The sequence below is a fragment of the Salvia splendens genome, chromosome 7 (genome assembly GCF_004379255.2).
Source record: "Salvia splendens isolate huo1 chromosome 7, SspV2, whole genome shotgun sequence".
Lineage (NCBI taxonomy): Eukaryota > Viridiplantae > Streptophyta > Magnoliopsida > Lamiales > Lamiaceae > Salvia > Salvia splendens.
This window is the reverse complement of record NC_056038.1, coordinates 7,300,970-7,327,921: the sequence shown is the minus strand read 5'-3', so window position 1 is coordinate 7,327,921 and position 26,952 is coordinate 7,300,970. Positions and strand designations below refer to the sequence as shown.

The window sequence follows — 26,952 nt, the reverse complement described above, 5'->3', positions numbered from 1 at the left end:
GAGAGTTAATTATCCCACGTTGGAGGTTACAACCTTATTAATCAAGTTTTAATAAGAAGAATTATTCCATGTAATAATTATAGTGGATTAAGATGGGCTAGAGAACCCACACGCGTGCACGCGCGCGCGAGGCGAGCCGCGTGCCTCGAGCTCGTGCCCGTGTCCTTGTATCTTGGCAATTGGTCTTTGGGCCTGGTCGTGTGGCTGGGTTGGGCTCGACCCGAGGCTGGTCTAGTTCTTTTTAGACCACCACCGTTTCCGCGTCAGCAAGCCAAGCAGGACGACACCTCGTCAATATGACGCGGTAAAGCCAACGTGGCTGACACGTGATGAAGTCCACGTCGTGAGCGAACCTAGACGCATAAGCGTGTCCCGATACGTTCGTCCAGGATCAACCTCTCAGCTCATAAATAGGCTAGTCATTTCATGCATTCCACACACATTCAAAAGCATCATTTGCATCATAAGCTCTCTCCCTCTATGCATTGTCTTTCTGTCGAAGCTCTGACATCTCCTACATCCAGTTCGCCGGAGCTCTGCTGATAGCGGTGCTGCTTCACCAAAGACGTAGCCGTTTTATCTTTGGGGACGAAACGCCAATCCGAGAGCACTACCGGGGCGTATCTCGTCTTGCGGAAAGAGGACTCATCGACTCGGCAAACAACTTATTCACGGTTTACTGTTTCTTTTTCAGTTGTAATTTCGTTTCAATTTTTCCATTTTATATTACTTCTTTTGGGTTTCATTACGCCCGACTTTTATATCTTGTAATCCAAAAACCAAAAATATTATCATTTAATTTTACATTCCAATATATTATTACTCTTATTATAACATCCGATATAAATTCTAAATAAATTTGACAGCCTATGGATCAGAACAATTCATAAAGTTGGTCCTTTTCAAAAGGCATTATATTGAAACACTAACATGAATGCGTAATCTGTAAGACAACAAAATCGACTTTCCATACCCACCGATATAAAATAAAGCTATATAATATAACAATGATAAGAAGAAGAAAAAAACAACTGCGTTATTCAGCTAGAACAAGTATTGCTGAAATTAAAACAGTGGAAATAGTTATATTTAAGGATCATACAGATTTTTTAAACCGCGCGCGATATATACATATTTTAATGCTCCTATGTTGGTGAAATTCATATTTTTGACTCTAGATACGATTCGACAACTATATACTAAATTGTTCCCATTTGCGTTAGCGAAAATAATTAAGGAATATTAAGAAGTCAATAATTAACTCGATCAAATTTTCAATTTATTAACTAGAGAATTAGCGTTTGTTTTTCAATAGCTTGCTATAATTAAGGTTCCAAAGAGCTGTGTTATCATGTTACTTAGTTTTGTTAAATTCATTAATAGACTGAAATTCAAATCCTAATTGCTAAAAATGTGACAAAATTAACAATTGGACCGTTGCCTCTATTTAAAAACATATTCCAAGAATTGACATTTAATTTAAAAAACGAGCTCAATAAATTTGACTCAAAATAGAAGCAGAAATAGCACGTGGGCGGTTTTCAGACTCGGTCTGACTCCACCGATCAGTTGTTAGGTTGCTGACAAATCCAACCGACCATATAAAAATCGGATAAACACACAAAATAAAAAACATAGTAAAATCATATTAACAAAATATTAGTACTACTATTACAAATATATTTTCCTCAAGATGAAACCAATTTTAGTAAAATATTATGTTGATATTGATTAGTTGACTATAAGTAATTTTTTTTATATAAAAAAAAAGAAAGTCTGGTTTAAAAAAGGGAAAATTGCACGAGGACTAAAAACAGTAAAAAAATTACTACTGCTACAAAGAAATAATGAAGGTGGGTAGTGAAGCAAGCGTAGCAGCAGCTTATCTTGGAAGAATAACATCACATAATCATCACCATCACTCTTCTTCCTTCATGCACACATTCTACCACCTTCACCAATAATTTTAACCCACAAATTTATAGAATTATAAAAAAACGATCTTGATATTTTGTCGGCGTTATGAAAACTGAGAAGCTATAGATAATTTTTTGGTTTTGTCACAACAGAGCAAGAAAACCTCTGTTTCTGATAAATCTCTGTCTTGGCTTTCTTTCTTGTCCGAGATTCTTCAATAAATTCCGACAAACTGTCAGCTTCCATTCTGTGGTATGCGTTTCTCTACACTTTTCATACGCAGTCCGTACGTATTGCAGCAAATCATGCTACTCTCTCTCAGTCCCATCAAGAGTTCTTGTTAAAGCTATGAGCTGTCGTTGTTTGATGGAGGCGCAACGTTGATTCTTTCTTTAATCATACTGAAAATAAAGATCCCTTTTAGATCTGAGCCATAATTATGCGAAATAAATACGTTTTGTTGTGTTCCCTTTTGTAATTAGCACAAGGTGTTTGATAAAAAGTGGCAACCATTTCCATTTGCAAATCCAATTCTGTGTTTAGCTTCAAAATTGCTTGCTCTTCCTATTATATTATGCTTCCATTCCTGTAAATTTGTTTTTCCTCATTTTTCGTTCTATTTTTGGTGACTTCTTCATTTTGCTGAAAGAATTGTGCTTTTTGTTGTTTGTTTCTTCACTTTCAAGCGATGAATGTGCTAATTTTTCAGTGAATTATGCATACACTAGTGCCTCATTTTCAATTTTGCTGAAAAGTAGTGTTATTTTTAGTAGATTTGTGTTGTTCAAGTATGGAGAAGGAGAAAGAGATAGAGAAAGCAAATCCTAGCTCACCAGACACTGTTCTTGAGGATTTCTTGAGAAGTGCAGAATCTCAAACTGATTCCTCAAAAGCAAGCACCTCTGAATCCCTAGTAGAGATTGATCCTAAGCCAACCTCACGGTTGGCCTTATTTTTCAAGCTGTTAAGATTCAAATCCAAACGGCAGCTAGCCACATTGCAGCCCCTCAATGCGCTTAAATTGTCGAAAAGATTTAGTAGCTTTAGGGAGCAAGTTAGTAGCGCGCCAAATGCCCTTCTTGATCCTAATATGAACTATTTTAAGCCTCAATGGAAGAACTTTAGCTTGTTAGAACTCCAAACCGCGACCAGCAACTTTTGCCAAGGTTAGCTAGCTTTACCCTTTGAGATTTGCAAAAGATTGATCTCTTTTTAATCCTCGAATGGTGGTGTTTGATGGTATTCTGAATAGGTTATCTGATCGGCAAGGGTGGTTATGCTGAGGTGTATAGAGGGCGTTTGCGTGGGGGTCAGCTTGTTGCCATCAAACGCTTGACAAAAGGGGCTATGGAAGAAAGAATTGCAGATTTCCTCACAGAACTTGGGATAATGGCGCATGTGAATCATCCTAATACTGCTAAATTGATTGGTTATGGTGTTGAAGGTGGAGTGTACCTTGTTCTCGAGTTATCTCCCCTTGGAAGCTTGGCTTCTATGCTTCACAGTTAGTGCATCATTGCAAAATTCCTATAATTTTCTTTCTAGCAGTATTTGTATGACTGTCTAATTTAGATCAACCTACGTTGTTTCCCTGTCCTTTTTTATAACGAAACAGATCCGGTGGAAAAGGTGGAGTGGAGTACTCGTTACAAGGTGGCGTTGGGAATTGCTAAGGGATTGCTGTACCTTCATGAGGGCTGTCAAAGGAGGATCATTCACCGTGATATTAAGGCTGCAAACATATTGCTTAGGGATGACTTTGAACCTCAGGTAGTATATCAAGAAAGTGTGCAGTTTTCTTTTATTTGCTTTGTTTGTTAGGCCAATATCTCTTTTTTACATCTTTAATATTGATTAATGATTTGCATATATACTTGGAGGATCTATTTTACCAGTAACGGATATGACACAAGTCAGATTACCTAGTTTCGACATAAATGAACAGCCCATCGTAATTTTGTAGGTTTGTCATGTGTTGAAGATTTAGTCCTCATGGCTTAGTTTGGTTTCAGATATGTGATTTTGGCCTCGCGAAATGGCTGCCAGACCGATGGACTCACCTCACTGTTTCAAAATGTGAAGGCACTTTTGGGTACGTATGTGCACCATGAGACGGCCTAGAATTTGATCAATTTTAGTTCACCACTCTTGTCCAATTTTCAAGAAACATTGGTCCTAATTCTCATGTCTGCTCTGCAGTTATCTAGCTCCCGAGTTTCTAATGCATGGAATAGTCGATGAGAAAACTGATGTATTCGCCTTTGGCGTACTGCTATTGGAACTCATCACCGGGCGTCGAGCCCTTGATTATTCACAGCAAAGCCTTGTTATTTGGGTAAGCCTCCAGTTTGAGTTTGAGTTTGAGTTTGGACCATGCTTTGGCTATTAGTCCAGTATTTAATGACCTGTTATTTCCACTTACCTTTTGCTAGGCTAAGCCTCTGCTGAAGAAGAACAAAATCCAGGAGCTCATCGATCCATCGCTTGCAGAAAACTATGATGCTGTGCAAATGAATCTCGTGATCCTAGCAGCTTCGCTGTGTGTCCAGCAATCCTCAATCAAACGTCCACGGATGAGCCAGGCATGCCTCTTTAAATTTTTGCATTCTCTTGAACTGTATAGTGCTCGTGTCATTATCGTGTGATAACCGACACAATATGACAAAAAAATGCAGATTCTGTTGCTTCTGAGAGGGAGCTGCGGCAGCCTAGAGCTGATCAGGAAATGCAAGAAACTGTCAATCTGGAAGAAGTATTACAAGGAGCTCTTCAGCACGGAGAAGTACGGAGGACTGGACGGACGACCGCGGTGGGCCAGTGAAGCTTAAACCGGTAAACAACAATATTGTTGAATTGGTGCATTAGGTAGAGAAATTAGGCACGTTGTGGGACATCCGAATATACCAAGTATATGTGATTAAAGAGTTATAGGATCAAAGTAGCAATTAATGTTACAGAGAGAGAGAGAAAAGTAATATGGCTGTAAATTGTACATATGATTTTGTTTTATATTAGTAGACTATTTATAAGTTGGATAGTATATTCGATTCGAGATCCATGTGAAGTTCGGGTTGGTTACACCTTACTAAAGTGGATGTGGATGTCGCCATTTTTGCACACCCCACCCCACCCCACCCCAGAGAGTGGATGTAGATCATAGTAATATTTTTGTTAATAACACCAATGTTCACCTATTTGATGTTAGTTACTAGTATGTTCTACTATTGAAGATGTATCTTTTTGTTTTTCTGAGGGAATCTATTGGGAATATCTTAAAATGGTAGTTGGGGCATGTTTAACAATATTATTGAACTGTCATATTTTGTTGTGCAAATTAATTATATGCACGACTTTCTGAGATATTGTATTAGGGCGGTAGTACTAGTAGATGTCGTTATATTGTGTTCTTTTAATGTGTCAAATACGAGAGGCGAACTTATGGGTTGTTAATCCTGTATTGTTTAGAATTGACGATAAAAAATGGTGGAGGTTTTCAAGATTTATAAGCATAGATCAACTTAAATAGTAGTACTTATTTGGTTTCAATTATAGTCCGTGAAATAGACTATAACACTTTATTTGTGCACCTACACTAAAAATTAGGGACGGGGGTAGTTTCGTTTCTGTACTCAATATTTACTCGTGCGTACATGTTCAAGATCTATCAATTAATTCAAAATCAAAATGAACTTAATGTGATATTGTCCAACTCAAAATTAAAAAAAAACATGGGGATACATATATATTTGTGATTATTGCATTTAGTGACAATATATCATTAAATTGTTGGTATGTAGTCATAAAAAGAGTTGTATAATATACTCCCTCAGTTCCAAGTTATTTGGAACATTTCTTTCGGACACGAGATTTAAGAAATTGATTTGTTAAAATTTAAAGTAGAGAGAGGGAGAGTGAGAAAGTAAAAGAGTGAATAAAGTTTTTACAATAAAAGGAAATGACTCAACTACTTTGGGACAAATTAAAAATGAATACGACTCAACTACTTTGGGTCGGAGGGAGTATTGAAATACCTTTATATCACTTTATATTATTGAACAAATATTTTGAATATCAAAAGTATACTATACTACTAGTTACTAGTACAATATGATATCGTACTGAAAGATTTTGATACGATAATAATATAAACATTTTTATATTGCTATATCGAATTCGATGTATGTCATAAAATACGTTATGCTGAAAAAGTTAAAACAATTAAACAAATGTAAAACATAAATAATTTTAATTAGATGTTATCTAAATATTCTGAACATTATTTTCTATATATCCCATATGAAATAAGATTTTCGGTATAACATATAGACTAAAGTTTATTCTATATACAAAACATGTTATTTTTAGGTATTAATATCTTTAGTTATATAGTACTACTAGTAATAGATGACTCTAAAAAGACTTTGCTAGGTTCTTTAAATTACATTACACGTATAAATATAAAATGATCCATACCCATACGTGAATCGTGATATTGCATCATAATGGTTCACGCCACGCTAAACTAAAATAATAAGATTACATGATATATATAATCCAACAATGATAAAAAAAAAATCCTCTTTATATATAAGTGACTACAATCCATATGCATCTTACCAAAAAAGGATACAGTCCAAAGTTATGACACTAAAATAAGAAACCAACAATTATAATTATCACTTCATTTGAAATTTCAATTTTGGTGCAAGAATAGATTTGGCCAACCCCAAAACAAGCATTTGAAGGAAGAGGAGGGAATCGCGTGCGGCTGCATCTCTCTATATATATACACACATAAGCACAACTATATAATCGAACCGAGCCCATTCACAGTAAACAAGGTATTTCTCGCTTCCAAGTCAAACCCCACAAATTTCACCAATTTTTTTAACAAAATTATTGCTGCTGTTTCGCTTTGCTGTCGTCATTTCTCTCCGGCGATCGTACAAATTGATGATCGACGGCAGCTCGGCCTGTACGCGACGGTGGTGGAGCGGTTTCCGACCTCTGCAGCGAGGTGGTGGTGCTTGGGAAAGGCTGATTGAGGATAGGAAGTATCTCTATTTGAGCAATGAAGAAAGGCAAGGGGAAGAGCAGCAAATTGCTGCCTAATTCGTTGAGGATTATCTCGTCCTGCATCAAAACGGTGTCGACGAATGCTAGCACCGCCGTGCGCTCTGCCGGCGCCTCCGTCGCCGCCTCCATTTCCTCCCCTGGAGACGATCGGAAGGAGCAGGTCGATATTCCTAACTTCGTTTCTTGACTGTGTTGTTGTCTCTGCCGCGTAATCGTTTATCATCTTGCTATACGGGACTCTGGTTTGAAGTCGATTCTGTTATTGTATGATTTGTATCTAGTCCTTTTCCTGTTCTTGATTGAATCCGAGACGGCAGTTACTTGTTTATTTGTCGTATAAGTTTGGAGAAATGACCAAACTTGGTTTTTTCGCCGAAAGTTGATCCGAATATTTAATGGTCATTACTAACGGTTGCGTGAAGTAGATCTTTCATTTTCTGGATTGGTTTAATGCCTTGCCGTATTTTAGGTTTTCTAAGTTGATTTCTATCTATGAATTTAGTCGTACTAATTTCTTGATTTATAGATTTGACCAACTTGTCATTGTTGTTTTATTTCTTGTTTGCTGAACATCAATTTTTTTTTTTTTTGCTTTGTAGTTGAAATTACCTTGTTTATTTTATATGTCAGTTTTCTTGAAGTATTTGTTGAACTAGAATTTGGAACCATTGATCACACATAAGTTTTTTTTTTTAAATCAGGTTTTGTGGGCTGGTTTTGACAAATTAGAACTCAGTGCTACTTCCGTCAGATGTGTGCTATTACTTGGTTATCTGAAAGGTTTTCAGGTCTTTGATGTTGAGGATGCATCTGGTATAAGGGAATTGGTATCTAGGCGTGATGGGCCAGTTACCTTCTTGCAGATGCTTCCAACTCCTGCAAAGAGTGATGATAATGGAAAGTACAAATCATCACATCCTACACTGGTGGTGGTTGGTGGGAATGAGAACGAAAGAACGGCATCAGCTCAGTATACTGGGCAAGGCAATAGTAGACGTGGTTCGACAGATACGTCACTTGGGATCCCGATCGAACTCCCTACTGCTGTTCGATTTTACTCAATGAAGTCAAATGAATATGTAAAGGTTATTGACTTCAAATCAGCAGTATTCATGGTTAGATGCTGCCCCCGAGTAGTAGCTATTGGTCTCGAAGAACAAGTAAGCACCCATGGACATAAGATTTATTGTTTACAATTTGCACCCGAGGGCACCACAATCCCCTGCCCCCAAGAAAAGGAAAAAAACAAGAAGCAAGGCTGCCATTAACAATTGCATGAATTAACATGGCAGTGTAAATAGTGATTGAGTAAAAAATGATATTCAATTGCTTGATTGGTGGAATTTGCATTTTCTTCCCCTTTCAGTTATGTGATGTGGGTCGGACTAGGTACTTTTCTTTTGGCAAGCCTGCCTTCTGTCAGAGGAACTTGGGATGATTTCATTCAAATGGGAAAGTTACTTAAATTGGCGGGTCCTAGTATATGCAATATATAAATGATTGTTATAATGAAATTCTTTGCAAGTATGATTTACCAGATGATTGAGCACTAATGTCCTTACTTCAAATTTTTCATGAACCTGATATCTTAGGGATACTTAACTTATATGTTATTTTTGCAGATTTACTGCTTTGACACTCTTACTCTTGAGAAGAAATTCATAGTTATGACGTATCCTGTACCGCGAGTTGGAGAGCAAGGATCATCTGGAATCAACATGATTTATGGTCCAATGGCTCTAGGTTCAAGGTGGTTGGCTTATCCCCCTAATCGCCCATTTCTGTTAAATACGGGGCGGGTGAGTCCAAAAAGCCTTGCCTCTAGTGTAAGTCCATCAACATCTCCAGGTAGTGGCACCATAATGGCTCGCTACGCAGTGGAGTCTAGCAAAAACTTAGCTGCAGGATTGCTCAACCTGGGGGACATGGGATTCAAGAAATTTTCCAAGTATTATCCAGAGCTGCTTCCAGAGAGTCCTAGTGGTTCTCCTGGCTGGAAAGCTGGGAAACTAGCAGCATCTGAACCAGAGAATGCAGGAGTGGTAAGTGCAAATTAGTGATATCTTGGTATTTAATTAAATTTGGTAAAGTTAAGGTTTGTATTTAGTATTCCATCATTGAGAGATATTGAGTTTCTATATCTACTCAATTGTTTTCCCTCGCTGTATTAAATTATTACAGATTGTTGTTAAGGATCTTGTTTCCTCGGATGTCATAGCACAATTTAGGGCTCATACAAGTCCAATACTGGCTTTGTGTTTTGACCCAAGTGGAACCCTTCTGGTTACTGCCTCTGTGCATGGAAATAACATGAACATCTTTAGGATAATGCCTCATAAAGGTGGGGCATCAGGTTCTGGTGACTGGAGCACTTCCTATGTGCATCTTTACAAGCTTTATCGTGGCATAACAAGTGCAGTAAGTATATGCATGCCGATCGTCGTCTACTGTTCACTGATTCCCTCCTCTCATTCGTAACCCATTTCTTAACCTTCCCACCTATGTTTTTCCCTGTCTCATTCATCAGGTCATCCAAGATATCTGCTTTAGTCATTGTAGTCAGTGGATTGCTATTGTATCAGCAAGAGGAACTTGCCATATCTTTGCTCTATCTCCTTATGGAGGAGATGAAGGTTTTCATACTTTACATAAACCCGGACAAGGTACCTCTCTGTATTTAGCTTCCACTCAGCCATGGTGGTCTACATCATCATTGACTGTAAATGAGCAGCCTTCTTTGCCTCCACCTACGTGCACCCTCTCCGCCATCACCAGGATAAAGTGCAGTGACTCTGGCTTACTTAATTCAGTAAGCAACACTGCTGCTTCAATGGTGGGTAAGTTATGGGTGCCTTCTGGAGCTGTTGCTGCCATCTTCCATAATTCTAACTCTTCTGGCTCCACTGGTTCTCGGGATGTTAAGTCGACTAGTACATCACTGGAGCATATCTTAGTTTATACCCCATCAGGCTTTGTGGTTCAGCATGAAATCCTATCCTCAATGGGCCCTGAACTGATTGAGAGTAGAACCGGATCTTTGTCAGCACCACAAGCTAACCCTCAAAATGAAGAGTTAAGGGTGAAGGTAGAACCCACTCAATGGTGGGATGTATGCAGAAGATTGGAAAATACGGAAAGAGAGGAGTGTATATCTGGAAGTATCTTTGATGGACTGCATGATGCGGAAATTGACAAGGATTCCAAAATGGTTTCTCAGGAGAATGCAAGTTCTGGTGACAAGAAACTGGCTAAGTCTGATTCTCTGAAGTCACCCGATAAATCTCACTGGTATTTGTCAAATGCAGAAGTACAAATAAACTCTGGCAGGTTACCATTATGGCAAAAGTCAAAGGTATGCATTTATAGATCACTGGCATTTTTGTGATTAATGATGCTCTTGTTTAACTCAATATGCATTCTTGATCTAGATGCATTTCCACGTAATGGACTCTCCAATCGAAGAATGTGGTCCAGGTGGGGAGTACGAAATTGAGAAGGCTTCGTCAGATGAGCTTGAGATAAGGCACAAAGATTTGGTGCCAATAATTGATAATTTTCCTAGAGCAACAAGATCTGGCTGGATTGACAGGTCGGTACCTCATACTTGGCTATTATTCTCTCAGTTACATCTAGTATGTTCTTTTTTCCCTCACGGATCATATTCAAAAATACAATCTACAAATGTTGGATCTGTCAGTTCCCAACTTCCCGGCAAACTCCTTGTAGGCTTGTTAGAGGAAAGGAAACTACCCACTGCTCTAAAAGAATTTGAGATAAGCAGCAACAAAGGTTACTGCATAGTATAGTGACCACGTCTTTGATTGAAATACTCTTAGAACTCTACCACATCTCAAGTACGTGAAATGCGATCTTTTTGATATACGAAATTTTTTAAGTATATTTTGTTTGTGCGCTGACAGTCTCATTAAATCGTCAACTTTCCGCGTTGCATTTTCATGAGTGAATAGTATGGATGGATGGCATGTACATAGGGTTAGATGGGTATGTTAGTGTTTCTAAATGCAATCTCTCAGAAGATGCAGTCTATATTAAAGAGGTACTGCTGAAACCTTTAGATGGTTACGGCTCTCATTTCTCAATCGTTTTCCCATGAAATGCAATTGACAGCCTCTTTGATCTATCCTTTTAGTGGAATGCTAGTCATCCATTCGCTGCTGGCACAACATTAAACAGCTCTTTATGATGGTTATTTGGTTAGCTGGTACATAAGTCATTTTCTCCTGTAATTTGTTTTTTGTACTCTGATACAAGGTTAGCTGCAGTATATATTGTTTCCTATCGGCATTTCACTTGGTTATTTTATGCAGTTCTATACCTTCTGACGGGAAACATCTTAGTGATTCCGGGAATAGTGATCAAACTAAAGAAAAAACTGATGGAGCAAGTATTATTTCTCATTCCAAGCCGCCCTCTTTTAGCTCTACAGAAAGCTCAGAAGGAGGTAAGATGCATTACCATTTAAGTTTTGTGATAACCGTGTGTTTCCCCCTATGGAACTTTGATTTGTTTTGGGCCCTGCTTAAAATGTGAAGATTTGTAGTTTATAGTTTGCAGTGATACTACTTCCGGATGATAGTTCCATTTTCGTCCATTTATTGAGATTATGCGTTTACAGTATCTTTCATCTTGAGTTATGTCACATGATTAACACAAGGTCTGTACTTTTACACCAGGGTCATCCAGACGAATGGAGAATTTGCTTGATTTGGATCACATGGCCATTGATAGACCTCAGACTCTTGGTGGTCATGCTGAGGATAAGACCGGTCTCAAGGGGGAGTCTAGGGCAATTATTCCATACCCTTCACTAAACACCTGCAGCAGAAATCTTCTTGTTGATAATGCTGCAATCAGTAGGTCATCCTCACTGGGGAATGAGATGCAGTCACTGCATATTGACAATCCCAACTCAGACATCCTTATACCTAAGAGGATCGAATCAACTGTAGATTTTGGTCCGTTGTTTAAGGAGGGATACTATAACAAACCAGAGCTCCTCGATCGCTGCCAGTCAACTGAGGTTACTACCCATGAAGCAAAGGCTGGTGATGACACCCCTGAGGAGAAGTTGGAAGACGAGGAAGGGCCTCGAGAGGAAGGTTGGATTAGTGGGATGTTCGATTTCTCTGAATAAGGTAAGACTGCTAGAAAATCAAAGCTGCAGACATCCTTGATGCCTTTCTTGTGCTGATGTTAAATGTGTTTCTCTGTGTTAATCGCAGGTTAGTTGCTTATTCAGAAACGGGATCACAGCTATATACCAGATACTACATGATAAGCATCTGCACCCTACTATGTATACTGTTGTAAATATAACATTCTTGCTGTTTCTGGAGAAGGGTTGATACAAGAAGATGAATTTGGGGATATGGTTTTCTCACGTTTGCTGTATTATCGATGTTTTTGATCGACCGATCTTTTGTACAGATGACATAACCCAGTTCCAATCTGTGTAACATTTGTTTTCCATGAAAAGAAAAAAGAATGAAATGGAATTACAGAAAAGTAATGGAATCAATATTATGCTTTTTTATCTGCCATTTTGTGTTGGAAAAAATGAAATATTTCATGATTTTTATGGCTGATTTTTAAAGCCTCTTTCTATCTTTGTTGTTCCTTACTTATACATGGATTGCATGAAGATAAGCATTTGAGATTCCAAAGCTTTAAGTATTTTTCTTTAACGTTCCTTTTATTTTGTTTCTATCTTCCAAACCATAAACAAGCCATAACCCTTTAAGTATTTTCTCTTTACATGCCTTTCTCTTTTGGATCCAATTTCTAGTCTTTTCTTTTTAAATCTCTTTTTAAGGAGTAGTCTAGTTATTGATAGATACCTTTATTATATAGAGTTGCAAAATTCCATATGAATCAGAGTAATATTTCTTTGTTTTGTGTAAGAGAGATTATATGCAAGTGCAGTTGTGCTGTGAATGTGAATCTTTTGTTTTTATCTTTTTATAGCATGCTCAGTTTTGCGAGACTTTTGCAATTTACAGCTACAATTGTACCTACTTTCCCCTACAATTTTTCCATTCACGTTAATCCCATTTTAAAAACTACTACTATGCAGTTTTGTGATAGTCTTCGAATCCAAGTAAATGTTACATTTAGATTAAATATCTCGAATTCAAATTTCATCAATATCTTTTAAATCGAACTATATGACTCTTCATAAAAAAGGGATTCTTGAATACTAGTACTACTTCATTACTCATTAGTATTTGATTATCATTGGTACCACCAAACTCGAGCCATTTTCACTATTTAAAGGAAAACTTTAATCTCTTTTGTTGTACGCATTAATCATTAGTATTTGATTACTATAATATTCATTTGTCCCCAAAAATAGTATACACTCTAGAATGTTACATATCTTAATATACATTAGATATTGAGTTTTTTTTTAACTGAAAAAAGAGTTTTGTTTTATTAATTTCTATGTTAGTTAATACATATGATAAGCCACATTTGTTTTTGTTAAATATAATAATGATGGTAAAGTATAAATTAAATGTGCCATAAAGATAGAAATTAAGAAGTAGGACTGTGTAGGAGTACTACATATATACGATTAGAGAAATGTTTTAGAGACATAATGGTCATGTCATAACGAGGTTAAAATAGTCATTTTAGATTGTTTTATGTTTTTATTTAAATATATGTTTTGTACATATACCATACTACCCTTATGCATATAAAAACATTTATTTATATTTAAGAATTACTTGCTTAGGAAAGTTGTGTGTATTTATATGGATGGCTTGATTTAAGCAAATTATATTCAAATTGTATGAAGTGTATTAAATACTCCAATGATGCTAAGTCACGAATTTTTTTTAAATATAATTTTAAATAATGAATTTAAACTTTATTTAAATAATACATTATAAATTAAGTATATAACATATTTATACTACTACTATTTTACAATTTAGAATTTTACACATTATTTATAGAAAAAAAATAATTGTATGTGAATGACTATTATTATTTCATTGGACGACAACACTGAGAAATTAAGCATGTATATGCATGTAATCATTTTTACGGTTCAGAATTTTAATAAATATTTAATACTAATAAAATAATTTGATGAGAATGACTATTACTATTTCGTTGGATGATAACAATTAGAAATTAAGTGCATATACACATGTAATTATTTTTATGACTTAGAATTTTAATAATTCTTTGATACTAATAAAATAATTTGATGCGAATGACGATTACTATTTCGTTGGACGATAACACTAAGAAATTAAGTATGTATATGCATGTATTCATTTTAATGACTTAGAATTTTAACAATTATTTAATATTACTAAAAAAATAATTTGATGAGAATGACGATTATTATTTCGTTGGACGATAACACTAAGAAATTAAGTATGTATATGCATGTAGTCATTTTTATGACTTAGAATTTTAACAATTATAATATTACTAATAAAATAATTTGATGAGAATGACTATTACATTACTATTTCGTTGGACGATAACACTAAGAAATTAAGTATGTATATGCATGTAGTCATTTTTATGACTTAGAATTTTACTAATTATTTAATACTAATAAAATAATTTGATGCAAATGACTATTACTATTTAGTTGGACGATAACACTAGAAATTGAATATCTGTACTCATTTTAATGACTTTTATATGCAACTTTACGGCCAAACAAATTGTCTTTCATAAGCTTCCAACAAGAAGCCGCTAAGACTTTAATACACACTCACATGTCTCACCTATATATATAATCATTGAATGAATAATAATTTAGTTCACACCGTTTTCTTCCATGATTTGATCCACACCTTCCTAAGAAGATCGTCATATAATTTAGTTCAATTTATTGTGTCAACCCGAGGCTACCGAGCTACAGATATATGCACACACAGTTGACCATTTCTGTAATTACTGCACTCTCGTAAAAATATTAATCCATGTATTCGTTGTATGTTAATATACGTGTATTGCGCAAAATACAAATAAAATACGATTGTTATTTGCTTAGTTCAAGTATATATATAAATATACATATAGGGGAGTGATCAAAGTATAACTAATTTTAAGTGTATAACTAGAGACCAAATCTCAGCCACACATCTTAATACTCCAAATTAATACTATGGCTTAAACAAACTTTCAGATTTTTATAAAAAAAAACTTGTCCAAGGGCATTGATGTGAATTCTATGGAATTCACATCAATGTGAATTCATGAATAACATATAATCATTGTGAATCCATGCGCCGCGCTAGCTGTCTCTGTAGCGGAGCTGCCGCAGGCTCCGCCCACTCCGACGCCTTCTCAGATGGCTTCGGCGGCTGCACCGCCGTCGTCGTTGGTGATCTCGTCGACTTCTTCGGCTCCGGCGCTGTATGCATCGTCCGTCCGTCGGTGGCTGTACCTAAATGTCGGACTCACCGGGATCAGCGCCGGCGGGAAATCTCCGAGGATCCGTCTTCTTGCGACAAGACGATGATCAAAGTTGTGTTGAATCATCTCACCAAAATGGAAAGTGAGAGCGATGATCAGATGAGCTGTGTTGGTGGCATGAAATCGGTCTAATACATGTAGCACCAACTAAGTTTTGAATTTTAACATTTTTTCGTTTTTCTTCTAATTTTAACTATTTTTCAGATTAAGATTTACTAAAATCTAATTTGAAAAACTCCACTTAAATTCCAATTTTTGAAAGTCATGAAATAGATCCACTCATTTGAGAAGAAGATAATGATGACATAATTTAGAATAATAGTTGGGTTTTTTCTCGATTACTAGCTAATTTACAAACATTATATTGATGAAGTGTAAAAAAGTAAATCAATGAATCTCGTTCGAATCGAATAAATAATATATATAGGAAAAACATTGGATACACTCGGAATCATAAATCAACCCAATGATTTAACAACCCTGTCTATTATTAATTGTGACTGTCAATTTTAAACGTTTTTATAAGTATTTTAATTTACAATAAATTATGCGTTGCATGTACTAACTCTTAGCATGATTTTACTTAACTATTGTTTTCAAAACACATCACTCTTAGCATGATTTTACTTCACTCTTGTTTACAAAATACATCACTCTTAGCATGATTTTACTTCACTATTGTTTTCAAAACACATCACTCTTAGTATGATTTTACTTCACTCTTGTTTACGAAACACATCACTCTTAGCATGATTTTACTTCACTCTTGTTTACGAAACACATCACTCTTAGCATGATTTTACTTCACTCTTGTTTACGAAACACATCACTCTTAGCATGATTTTACTTCACTCTTGTTTACGAAACACATCACTCTTAGCATGATTTTACTTCACTCTTGTGTACAAAACACATCACTCTTAGCATGATTTTACTTCACTCTTGTTTACGAAACACATCACTCTTAGCATTTTACTTCACTCTTGTTTACCAAACACATCACTCTTACTTCACTCTTGTTTACGAAACACATCACTCTTACCAAACAAAATATAATTAAAATCTTGCCATCTACCAAATTTCTATTTTCAGGAAATTTTCAGGGGATGAGACAACATGAAATATAAATAACATTTGAAATTTTATGTTATTTTATTCAGTTTGAGGACGTATTCTAGTTGTAGACATGCACAAACCAAACCGGCCCGGCGGTTAACCGCCGGTTCGGGCCCGCCGGTTCATGAACCGGAACCGGAACCGGAACCGGCGGTTTGAACCGTCCGGAGGGTTGCCGGTTAACACGGGCCGGTTCAGGGTCGGCGAATTGTGAACCGTGAACCGGCGGTTCAAAACCGGCGGTTCGGCGGTTTGAACCGCCGGTTCAACCGAATTTAAAAAAAAAATTATTTATAAAAATTGATTTTTATATTTAAAATCAATTTTTACAAACAAATGAATACAAGAAATTCGTAATAGCCCATATATATTTGATGGGCTTACGAATTTATGAAACCATTCTTGGTTATTTTTCTTTTATAGAAACATCCTTGAATGTTTTATGTTCCACTTTCGATGTGGGACAAAATCATTCTTGGTTGTTTCTCTTTTATAGAGACATCGTTGAATGTTTTATGTTCCACCTTCGATATGAGACAAACTCATTCTTGGTTGTTTCTCTTTTATAGAGACATGCTTGAATGTTTTATGTTCCACTTTCGATGTGGGACAAACTCATTCTTGGTTGTTTCTATTTTATAGAGACATCCTTGAATGTTTTATGTTCCACTTTCGATGTGGGACAAAATATGTTGAAGTACTTTCTTTTATAACTACATGTTTAGAACATTCATTCATCTTTTTCCAATGTGGGATACAAAACTTTCTTTTGTCTTCTACTTTTCTTCATATTTTGTATGATATATATAAACAAAATTATTATTCAAATATATTTTTGATTGATAAAAATAAAGAATTATTGAGAAATATGATTTGTATATAGAAAATATTTATTTGTATAATAATTATTGTTAGGTTTATACAATTTGTATAAGAATTATTCTTTCAATGTGTATAATATTATTTATTAGTTAACATATACATAAATTTATAAACATAAGCAAATCATTAATGATAAATAACTAATGAATAATAGTTTATGTAATAATATTTGTTATTATTACATAAACTATTATGTCCTATTAAGTATTGATATTTTTTTAAGTATTGATAATAATATTGGACATAATAGTTTATGTCCAATATTATTTATGTATTTATAAACTATTATGTCCAATAATATTCTATAATAAATTTATGTATTTATGATCAAAGCAAATTATTCTATTTCATTAGTTATTTATGTATATATTTATAAAATATCAATACTTAATATTGGATATAATAGTTTATGTAATAATAACAAATATTATTACATAAACTATTATTCATTAGTTATTTATCATTAATGATTTGCTTATGTTTATAAATTTAGGTATATGTTAACTAATAAATAATATTATACACATTAAAAAAATAATTTTTATACAAATTGTATAAACCTAACGATAATTATTATACAAATAAATATTTTCTATATACAAATCATATTTCTCAATAATTCATTATTTTTATCAATCAAGAAAAATAGAAGACAAAAGAAAGTTTTGTATCCCACATTGGAAAAAGATGAATGAATGCTCTAAACATGTAGTTATAAAAGAAAATACTTCAACATATTTTGTCCTACATCAAAAGAGAAACATAAAACATTCAAGGATGTTTCTATAAAAGAGAAACAACCAAGAATGAGTTTGTCCCACATCGAAAGTGGAACATAAAACATTCAAGGATGTCTCTATAAAAAAGAAACAACCAAGAATGATTTTGTCCCACATCGAAAGTGGAACATAAAACATTCAAGGATGTTTCTATAAAAGAGAAACAACCAAGAATGAGTTTGTCCCACATCGAAAGTGGAACATAAAACATTCAAGGATGTCTCTATAAAAGTGAAACAACCAAGAATGAGTTTGTCCCACATCGAAAGTGGAACATAAAACATTCAAGGATGTCTCTATAAAAGAGAAACAACCAAGAATGAGTTTGTCCCACATCGAAAGTGGAACATAAAACATTCAAGGATGTCTCTATAAAAGAGAAACAACCAAGAATGGTTTCTTAAATTCGCAAGCCCATCAAATATATATGGGCTATTACGAATTTATTGTATTCATTTGTTTGTAAAAATTGATTTTAAATATAAAAATCAATTTTTATAAATAAAAAATATTTTTTTTTAAATTTTGGTTGAACCGCCGGTTCATGAACCGGAACCGGCGGTTCAGTCAAAAAACCGGCGGTTTTGAACCGCCTGGTGAACCGGCGGTTTTTTGAACCGGAACCGGAACCGCCGGGAGGTAGGCGGGCCGGTTCAGGTTCAAGCGTTTCTTGAACCGTGAACCGCCGGTTCATGAACCGGAACCGGCGGTTCGTGACCCTTGTGCATGCCTAATTCTAGTTGGAAATCTTGTCTCAATTAGTGATCGAAGAGAATAAATGATTTAGTAACTAGTAATATCGTTCTAACTTTTATTTTTTTTTCAACAAGCTCGTGCTAGTGTGAAGACACAATGCATATTTTAATATTTATAATATCATCGTACAGTTTCTATTGTTGGATTTTAGTTGTAAAAGACCAACAAATTTAGAAGTTTCATTCTTTAACTTATTTTTTGTTTCCCTCAAAATGAAAAAAAAAAGTTCAGGCATGGACAAAATTGATGTTGTCTTTACATTTTCTACCAATTACAATGAAATCAATTTCAAACTGTTATAAATGTTTAGGCTTACAATTGAATGCATAATTTATGAAGCCGACGTTGTAACGAATTAAAAGATGATTGATTTCAAACTGTTATAAATGCCGCTATACTGGTTTCGAGCATATGAAAAAAATTAAAAGATGATTGATTCAAATCTTCAATGAGCAATACCAAGTCCCAAACATGGTATATATTTGTATTCAAGACCTCATTTTCAATTTCCCATCTAAAACCCCAAATCCAAATAATAGTATTCTCTTTTTGTCCCATAAAAAATAAAATACTTTTATTTTTGGACTATCCCATAAAAAATGAAACGTTTATTAAAGCAGAAACAACGTCATCTCTACTTTTTTCCCTCTCTTACTTTACCATATTTTCAATAACTTAATGAACAACACTACAAAAAATCACGTGACATAAACCAAATGTTCCATATTAAATGGGACGGATGGCGTAGTATACCACTTTCCTCTATATTATTAGTGTATTTCATTTTTATTGTATGTAGTAGTAATTCCCCCGTCTCAAGAAAAATGATCCCATTGTTAGACGACTCAAGATTTTGTACAGTGTTATTTTATGTGTTAGTGGATACAGAATACAATAAAGATATAAATATTTTTATTTTTAATAATGAATCATCTTATTGAAATAAATAAATAAAAAGAATCATATTCGTTGAGATAAATAGAGTAGATTTTATATCAATCTTGAAATCTGAGCCATAAAAGTACGACATTAATTATAGACAAATGCACATAATATAATACCTTCTTCGTCCTAATTTAGTTGAGGCGCTTTTTTTCAAAAGAATTGAAAATTTGTGTGAAATGAAATTAATACAGATAAAACAAAATATGAGGGATAATAAAGTAGATGAGATAAGAAAAAGTAAAGTATAAGATAAAATAAAGTAAAAATAATTTGATGTTTTATTTATTGTCATAGAGGAAAATGACTCGACTAAATTATAACATCTAAAAAAGTAATATTAGAGCATCCACAATGGCGGCGAGCGGACCGGCTAGCCGATCTCCGGCGCTCGCCGGTTCGCTCGCCGAACCATTGTAACCGCGAGCGCTGGGCGATGCGCTAGCCGGTCCGCTCACCGCCATTGCAGGCTCCGGACCAGCGAGCGATCGGCGAGCGAAATTTTCTTTCTTTTTTCTATTTTCGAAACACTATATATACGCGCTTTGCACGTCATTTTCATTCGCACCACTTGTTTTAACGAGTACTCTCTCTATCTTAATTTTTGTACAAGATCAACAACGTGAAATGGAGTACAACAACGAAGGTACTCCAATGACGAGTGGGTCTCAAACTCCCCCGGTACCCGTGGGAGGTGTATGGGGTCCGATGCTCGGGTACTACAACATGTACCCGTGGCAGCAGATGATTCCCGGGATGGCAGCCGGGGGGAGATCGCCGGGGGGGTGTATGCCAGGGGGTTACCGGTGAAGCCGGGGTAGGCACCCGGTATGCAGATGATGTCGGGGTGGGCACCCGGGATGCAAATGATACCGGGAGAGGTACCGGCGACGCAGGGGACGCCAGGGGGGGGGAACGTCTATCGCCCCAGTTTTGATTTTTCGACTGCTTCTTCGCACACATTGACCCCAGCGGAGGCGCAGTTCACGCAATATGAGACTTTCTCCTTAGAGGAGTTGGGGTTTGATCTTCTCGGTGTTCCAGAAACTCCTGTTCAAACGGGGGGAGTAGGGCGGGGTCGGGGCCCCCCAAAGAGGAAGGGCAAGAGGGTCGGCGAGTCGTCGCAGCCGGTTGAGGACGACTGCTCGGTACGGAGGAGGTGGACGGATGCGGAGAACGTCGCGCTGTCCAAGGCGTGGGTGAGTGTTTGCGATGATCCCCTCACTTCGAACAATCAGAGGATCGTCAACATGTGGGCCAAAATAGCAGCAGCCTAAAAGGCATTTTGCCCGGAGGGGAGGCCGCGCAACGGGGAGGAGTGCTGGAAGGCGTGGGACCGAATCAGGGCTGGGGTCTCCTGATTTTCGGGCTTGTACGCCAACGCCCTCGGCATGCAGAGCAGTGGCCAAACGGAGGATGACTGCAGGAGGATAGCGGAGAAAGCCTTCTCTCAGCCCGGGTTGTATAAGGAGTTCACCTACTGGAACTGCTATGAGGTGCTGAACGACTCCGAGAAGTTCCGGGCAGGTGTCGACGCTGGTTGGCCGAAGAAGCAACGACTGAACTATACCGGTGATTACAGCGGCAGCAGCGGTGGTTCCCACAACCTCCCCGAGGGTGCTCAGGAGCTCCCGTCCCCTCCATCGTTCGCTAGCCGAACTCGCCTAGTTGTTCAAAGGCGGGCGCAACGGGAGGCGAGGGGGGGCACCGGGGGGTCCCAGGAGGTCCAGTAGGCATCCCCCCTTGGCCAGTCGACAGAGGATCTCAAATTCTTCGCGCGTCAACAAACGCGTGCTCAGATTGTCAAGATCTTAGCCGATTGGAAGGCGGCAGAGGATCCCGAGGAGAAGAGCTTTCTTCACGCATTGCTCGTGAGCATGCGTGACGATTTGAAGACCGGGGGGGACGGAGACGAGTGGTGAGGCGGAGGTCGGGGTTTTTTTTAAATAATGTAATTTTTTTTTAAAATTAATGTATTTTTTTAATGTACTTTTTTTTAAAATTAATGTATTTTTTAAATTTAAATAATATTATTGAATTTTTGCTTATCTGTGCCGTAAATTTAATTCTGTATTTTGTGTGATTGTCAATTATTTGTTTTATATAATTAGGAGTTATGTGGCTAGGCTATTGCTGGGCTATTTGCTTGTCCTGATGATGTGACAGGAGAATTTTTAGTACTGATGATGTGGCAGGAGAAGTTTGTGGTTGGGATATGGCTGGGCTATTGCTGGGCGAAAGTCATTGTGGATGCTCTTACGACTCAATCATGTTGGAACATAAAATAATACTTTTAAAAGATACTCATTTCATTTCCTCATAATTGAGTCATTTTCATTTCGGGAAGTTCCTTATAGTTGAGTCATTTCCATAGTATTTTACTCACTCTTACTTTATTATATCTACTTTATTCACTTTTTACTTTATTCTCTTTCTTACTTTTTTATCTATTTACTAACACATTCAACATTCATTTCTTAAACTCTGTGCTGGAAAGTTTCGCTTCAACTATGAGAGTGTCCACAATGGTGGCCACCATTTGTGGCTCTCTTGTGGCCCTCCGCAATGGTAAATTAACAAAATTAAACAAAAACAAAGAGGGCCACGAAATGTGGCTCTCTAAAAAAAATAATTTGATTGCCTTTTTAAATGATATTTTTAATTTAAGTTCAATAAATTTTATTAGACTACAATTTATTATATTTATAATTTTAATTAAAATAAAATAATTTGGAATCAAAAAAAAATTCATAACCTAAAAAAAAATTAACAAGAACTTCGTTGTATTATATTAAAATAGAAAAATTATACAACGAAAGTTTTCTACGGTTCCAGACCTATTCAACCATATCAGCCTGCATTGATGTATGCGGTATTTGGCTCCGCATATCGGTGTACCGCTGGATCAAGTATTCATTCGTACGTGGTACACCCATCTGCAGGGGCTCCATGGCAGTACCCGAGCTCGAACTAGCACCATCTTCCGGTGTCCATTGCTCTGCAGCAAATCCTTCGTCAGCTATTATCATATTGTGCAATACTCCCTCCGTCCCGGGCTACTCGCTCCTTTCCTTATCGGCACGGAGATTAAGGAATGAGTGTATAGGAAAGTAAAAAATGACGGCTGTAGGTGAAAATTTTTACTAAAAATGAAAAGAGTGCAAGTAACTTGGGACGCCCAAAAAGGAAATAAGTGCGAGTAGTGCGGGACGGAGGGAGTATGATACATGCAGTCATGATGTCTGATACATCATTTTCGTGCCATTGTCGAACCGGGCACCGTATGATGGCCCATCGCGCTTGGAGGACACCAAAAGCTCGCTCAACATCCTTCTAGCACCCTCTTGTTTTTTCGCGAAGTAGGTTTGCTTCGGCCCAACGGGTTGTCGGATCGACTTCACAAACACGGGCCAGCGAGGGTATATCCTATCAGCCAAATAGTATCTCATGTTGTACTGCGTGCCGTTGGCCATGAATCTAACTTGCAGACCCTCACCCCGGCTCTCGTCATTGAACAGGTGGGACGAGCGTAGAACGTTGATGTCGTTGTTCGACCCAGCGACCCCAAAATACGCATGCCAGATTCGCAAGGGATAATCAGCAATGGCTTCCAGGATCATCGTGGGATGTCGGCCTTTGAAACCAGAAGTGAACTGCCCCTTCCAAGCCACCGGGCAGTTCCGCCACTCCCAGTGCATGCAATCGATGCTCCCCAACATCCCTGGAAAATGATGTACCGTCCCGTGCATATCAATCACTTGCTGGCAATCATCGGCCGTTGGCTTCCATAGATACTCCCCTTTGAAGATATCCTTAATGCCCCTACAAAACTGCCTCAACGTCTGTAGGGCAGTCGTTTCGCCCATCTGTAGGTATTCGTCGAACATGTCGGCGGGCCCGGCATAGGCAAGCTGCCTAATTGCCACCGTACACTTCTGGTATGTCGACAAGCCGGGTCGGCCGGTGGCATCATATCGCAAGTTGAAGCACTTGAACCGCTGCGCCAAACAGGTCGCTATATGGACGAAGAGATTTTGCGACATTCTGAATCGCCGACGGAAAATTTCTGGCCGATAACGGGCGTTCTCGTTGAAGTAGTCTTCCATCAACCAGCGGTCAGCCCCGACATGGTCACGGTCGATATACCGCCGATGATAGAACGGCCGAGGGACCGCCACCACCGCCGCCTCCGCCTCGTCAGCTTCACGTTGCACCGCTGCAATAAGGTTTTGGAACTCCAAATCTAACACTTCTTGGAACTGTTCATCGTCGGAATCCATAATTCAAAAGTTGAATTGAAATAGATTGGAAAGATTGGAAAGAGTGGTGTTTGAATTGGGGATTGGAAGTGTAAAATGGAGTGGAAAAAATGGAAATGGAAGTAATATTTATAAAATAATTTTTGAAAATTAAAAAAAAAATTATATCGCGGCCCAGCCGCGAAACGTGGCCCGTTGTAGTGGAGGGCAGCGGCTCACACGGCTCAGCCGCGTGAAGGCCGCGGCCGTGGCTCTCTCTCGGCTCTCGGCCCTCAGCCGCGTCTCTCGGCTCTCTGCAGTAGGGGGCCGCGCACCGAGCCGCGAGCCGCGGCTCCCCCACTGTGGACACTCCGAGAAAACGGATTGAGTAGTAAATCAATATGCACATATAGTATATTACTCCACAAGTTTAAAGACGTCAAATTTCAGTGAAGCTCTGAGCATCTCCAATGGCGGACGTCAGGTCGGACATCCGGTCGGACGTCGCGACGGGCGATCGGGACGTCCGCCATTGTGGCGTTTAGGGTCGGATACGGACGTCCCGTGAGGACGTCGGCGCGACTGGCGGGCGGACGTCCGCCATTGTGGCGTCCAGTCGGACGTCCCGTTTTTAAATTTTTTTTTAAACTCTATATATACGTCTCGTCGATATCATGTACGCATGTATCATAATGCACAACATGATTGTCGAAAATGAAGCTGCGGAACTGACTCAGTGGACCAACGAAGATGATACGGGTGCAGGTCCAAGTCACGGTGTGGCCACCGCGAATGTGAATATGGGGGTACCTCATGGAGAGGTCGCGCGGCTGCGTGCATTTGCCGACATGTGGCAAACAGATGCCCATGTTCGACTTCAGCAGGATATCATCGAAGAGGTTTGGACTCGGAGGGGTTGACGTGATAATGTATGAAGTTTTTTTTTATTAGTATGCAATTTTTTTTTTCGAATCATGTATATTTTTTCCGATGAAGTTGTTAATTTTTCCGATGAAGTTGTTAATTTTTCCCGTATTTTTTTCGTATAATGTATGAGGTTTGGACTCAGAGGGGTTGACGTCAAATTTTATTTCCGTAAATGTAAATTGTTTTATTTGTAAATGTATGATTTTTTTTTATTGCGGGATGTTTTAGTGGGAAGGGCGGACATAGGAGGGGATGTCCTAGTGACGTGGCAGTGGGATGGGAAGTCCTAGTGACGTGGCAGGAGGTGTTTTTGGGATGTCCTAGTGGATGTCCTAGTGGGATGTCCGCCCACTGGAGATGCTCTCACACATACTTGACAGTCAAGTCTGTCAAACTTGACAGGAAATCAGTTAAGTCAATAAACAAACAAAAGGTACAAAACTGCAGTTGTACCATAACACAAATACTCAGTTCTATCCTGCACCGCGATACAGAAGATCACAGCAGAGCTGAAGCGGGACCACCTCCAGCTCTTCTCCCTCTTCCAACGTGGCACCATCTAGGCAGCGGTCATATTTATTACGTGCCTCTACACGTCACCATCATCCCACCCCAAATCTAAATTAATTTAATTTTTCCATTCAAAAAGTTGAGATTATGAAACTAATTCGGAAAAGGATTAAACGGAAAAGCCAATAAGACCATCAACAATAGGCGCCCAGCGACCGCCCAGCCGAGTGCTGGCGCTGGGCGGTTCGCTGGGCGGTCTATTGCAGCCGCCCAGCGGCTGAGTGGAGAGAGAAACCGCGCAGCGCTGGGCGGTTATGTGGCGCTGGGCGGTCGGCTGGGCGGTCCGTTCGGCGCTATTGCAGCGCCCGGATCGCTCAGCGCACCGCCTAGCGCGAAAATTATTTTTTTTTTCCGAAACACTATATATACGCGCTTTGCTCGTCATTTTCATTCGCACCACTTGTTTTAACGAGTACTCTCTCTATCTTAATTTCTGTTCAAGATCAACAACGGGAAATGGATCTCAACAACGAGCCTAGTTCCGGGAGTAGCGGGTCACAAACTCCGACGATCCCTGTGGGAAGTGGATGGGGTCAGGTGCCCGGGTACTACAACATGTACCCGTGGCAGCAGATGATGTCCGGGGCCCCAATGGGGGGGAGTCCGCCGGGGGGGTTTCCGCCGATACCGGGGTGGGTACCCGGGATGCAGATGATGCCCGGGGGAGCACCGGCGACACAGTGGACTCCGGGGGTCGTACCGGCTACACGGTGGACTCCGGGGGTAGTACCGGCTACACAGTGGACTCCGGGGGTCGTACCGGCGACACAGTGGACTCCGGGGGTCGTACCGGCTACACAGGGGACTCCGGGGGTCGTAACGGCTACACAGGGGACTCCTGGGGGGTCCCCGGCGACGGCGGGGGATGTCTATCGCCCCAGTTTTGATTTTTCGACTGGGTCTTCGCACAAATCGACCCAAACACCCTTGGGGTTTGATAGTTTCTCCTTAGATGAGTTGGGGTTTGATACTCTCGGAGCTCCGGAGACTCTATTTCAAGGGGGGGCAGTGCCGGGGCGTGGCGCCCCAAAGAAGAAGGGCAAGAAGAAGGTCGGCGAGTCGTCGCAGCCGGGTGAGGAGGAGGTACGGAGGAGGTGGACGGACGACGAGAACGTCGCGCTCAGCAAGGCGTGGGTGAGTGTTTGCGACGATCCTCTCGTTTCGAACGAGCAAAGGATCGTCAACATGTGGGGCAAGATAGCAGCAGCCTACCAGAGATTTTGCCCGGAGGGGAGGCCCCGCAACGGGGAGGATTGCCGGAAGGGCTGGAACCGAATCAGGGC

General features: G+C 38.6%; 2 protein-coding genes across 4 annotated transcripts; both read left to right on the top strand.

Annotated features, from left to right (window-relative positions):
• Window positions 1–1,867: 1,867 nt before the first annotated feature.
• Window positions 1,868–4,975, top strand: LOC121811313 (receptor-like cytosolic serine/threonine-protein kinase RBK2). 3 transcript variants are annotated; one of them, XM_042212151.1, is made up of 8 exons: window positions 1,868–2,169; window positions 2,691–3,083; window positions 3,170–3,421; window positions 3,533–3,687; window positions 3,930–4,009; window positions 4,117–4,252; window positions 4,350–4,499; window positions 4,593–4,975. In XM_042212151.1, the coding sequence occupies exons 2-8, from the start codon at window positions 2,708–2,710 to the stop codon at window positions 4,743–4,745; spliced, it is 1,302 nt and encodes a 433-aa protein (XP_042068085.1). In that variant the 5' UTR covers window positions 1,868–2,169; window positions 2,691–2,707; the 3' UTR covers window positions 4,746–4,975. The 3 variants fall into 3 exon arrangements, with proteins under 3 accessions (XP_042068085.1, XP_042068086.1, XP_042068084.1); XM_042212152.1 differs by having other exon boundaries at window positions 2,688–3,083; XM_042212150.1 differs by having other exon boundaries at window positions 1,868–3,083.
• A 1,639-nt stretch (window positions 4,976–6,614) lies between these two features.
• On the top strand, window positions 6,615–12,549 carry LOC121741633 (autophagy-related protein 18g-like). Its single transcript, XM_042134484.1, has 10 exons — window positions 6,615–6,758; window positions 6,885–7,153; window positions 7,695–8,153; window positions 8,616–9,035; window positions 9,175–9,411; window positions 9,521–10,345; window positions 10,422–10,582; window positions 11,322–11,455; window positions 11,688–12,149; window positions 12,237–12,549. Exons 2-9 carry the CDS (start codon window positions 6,989–6,991, stop codon window positions 12,146–12,148), a joined length of 2,862 nt encoding a protein of 953 aa, XP_041990418.1. The 5' UTR covers window positions 6,615–6,758; window positions 6,885–6,988; the 3' UTR covers window position 12,149; window positions 12,237–12,549.
• Window positions 12,550–26,952: the final 14,403 nt, after the last annotated feature.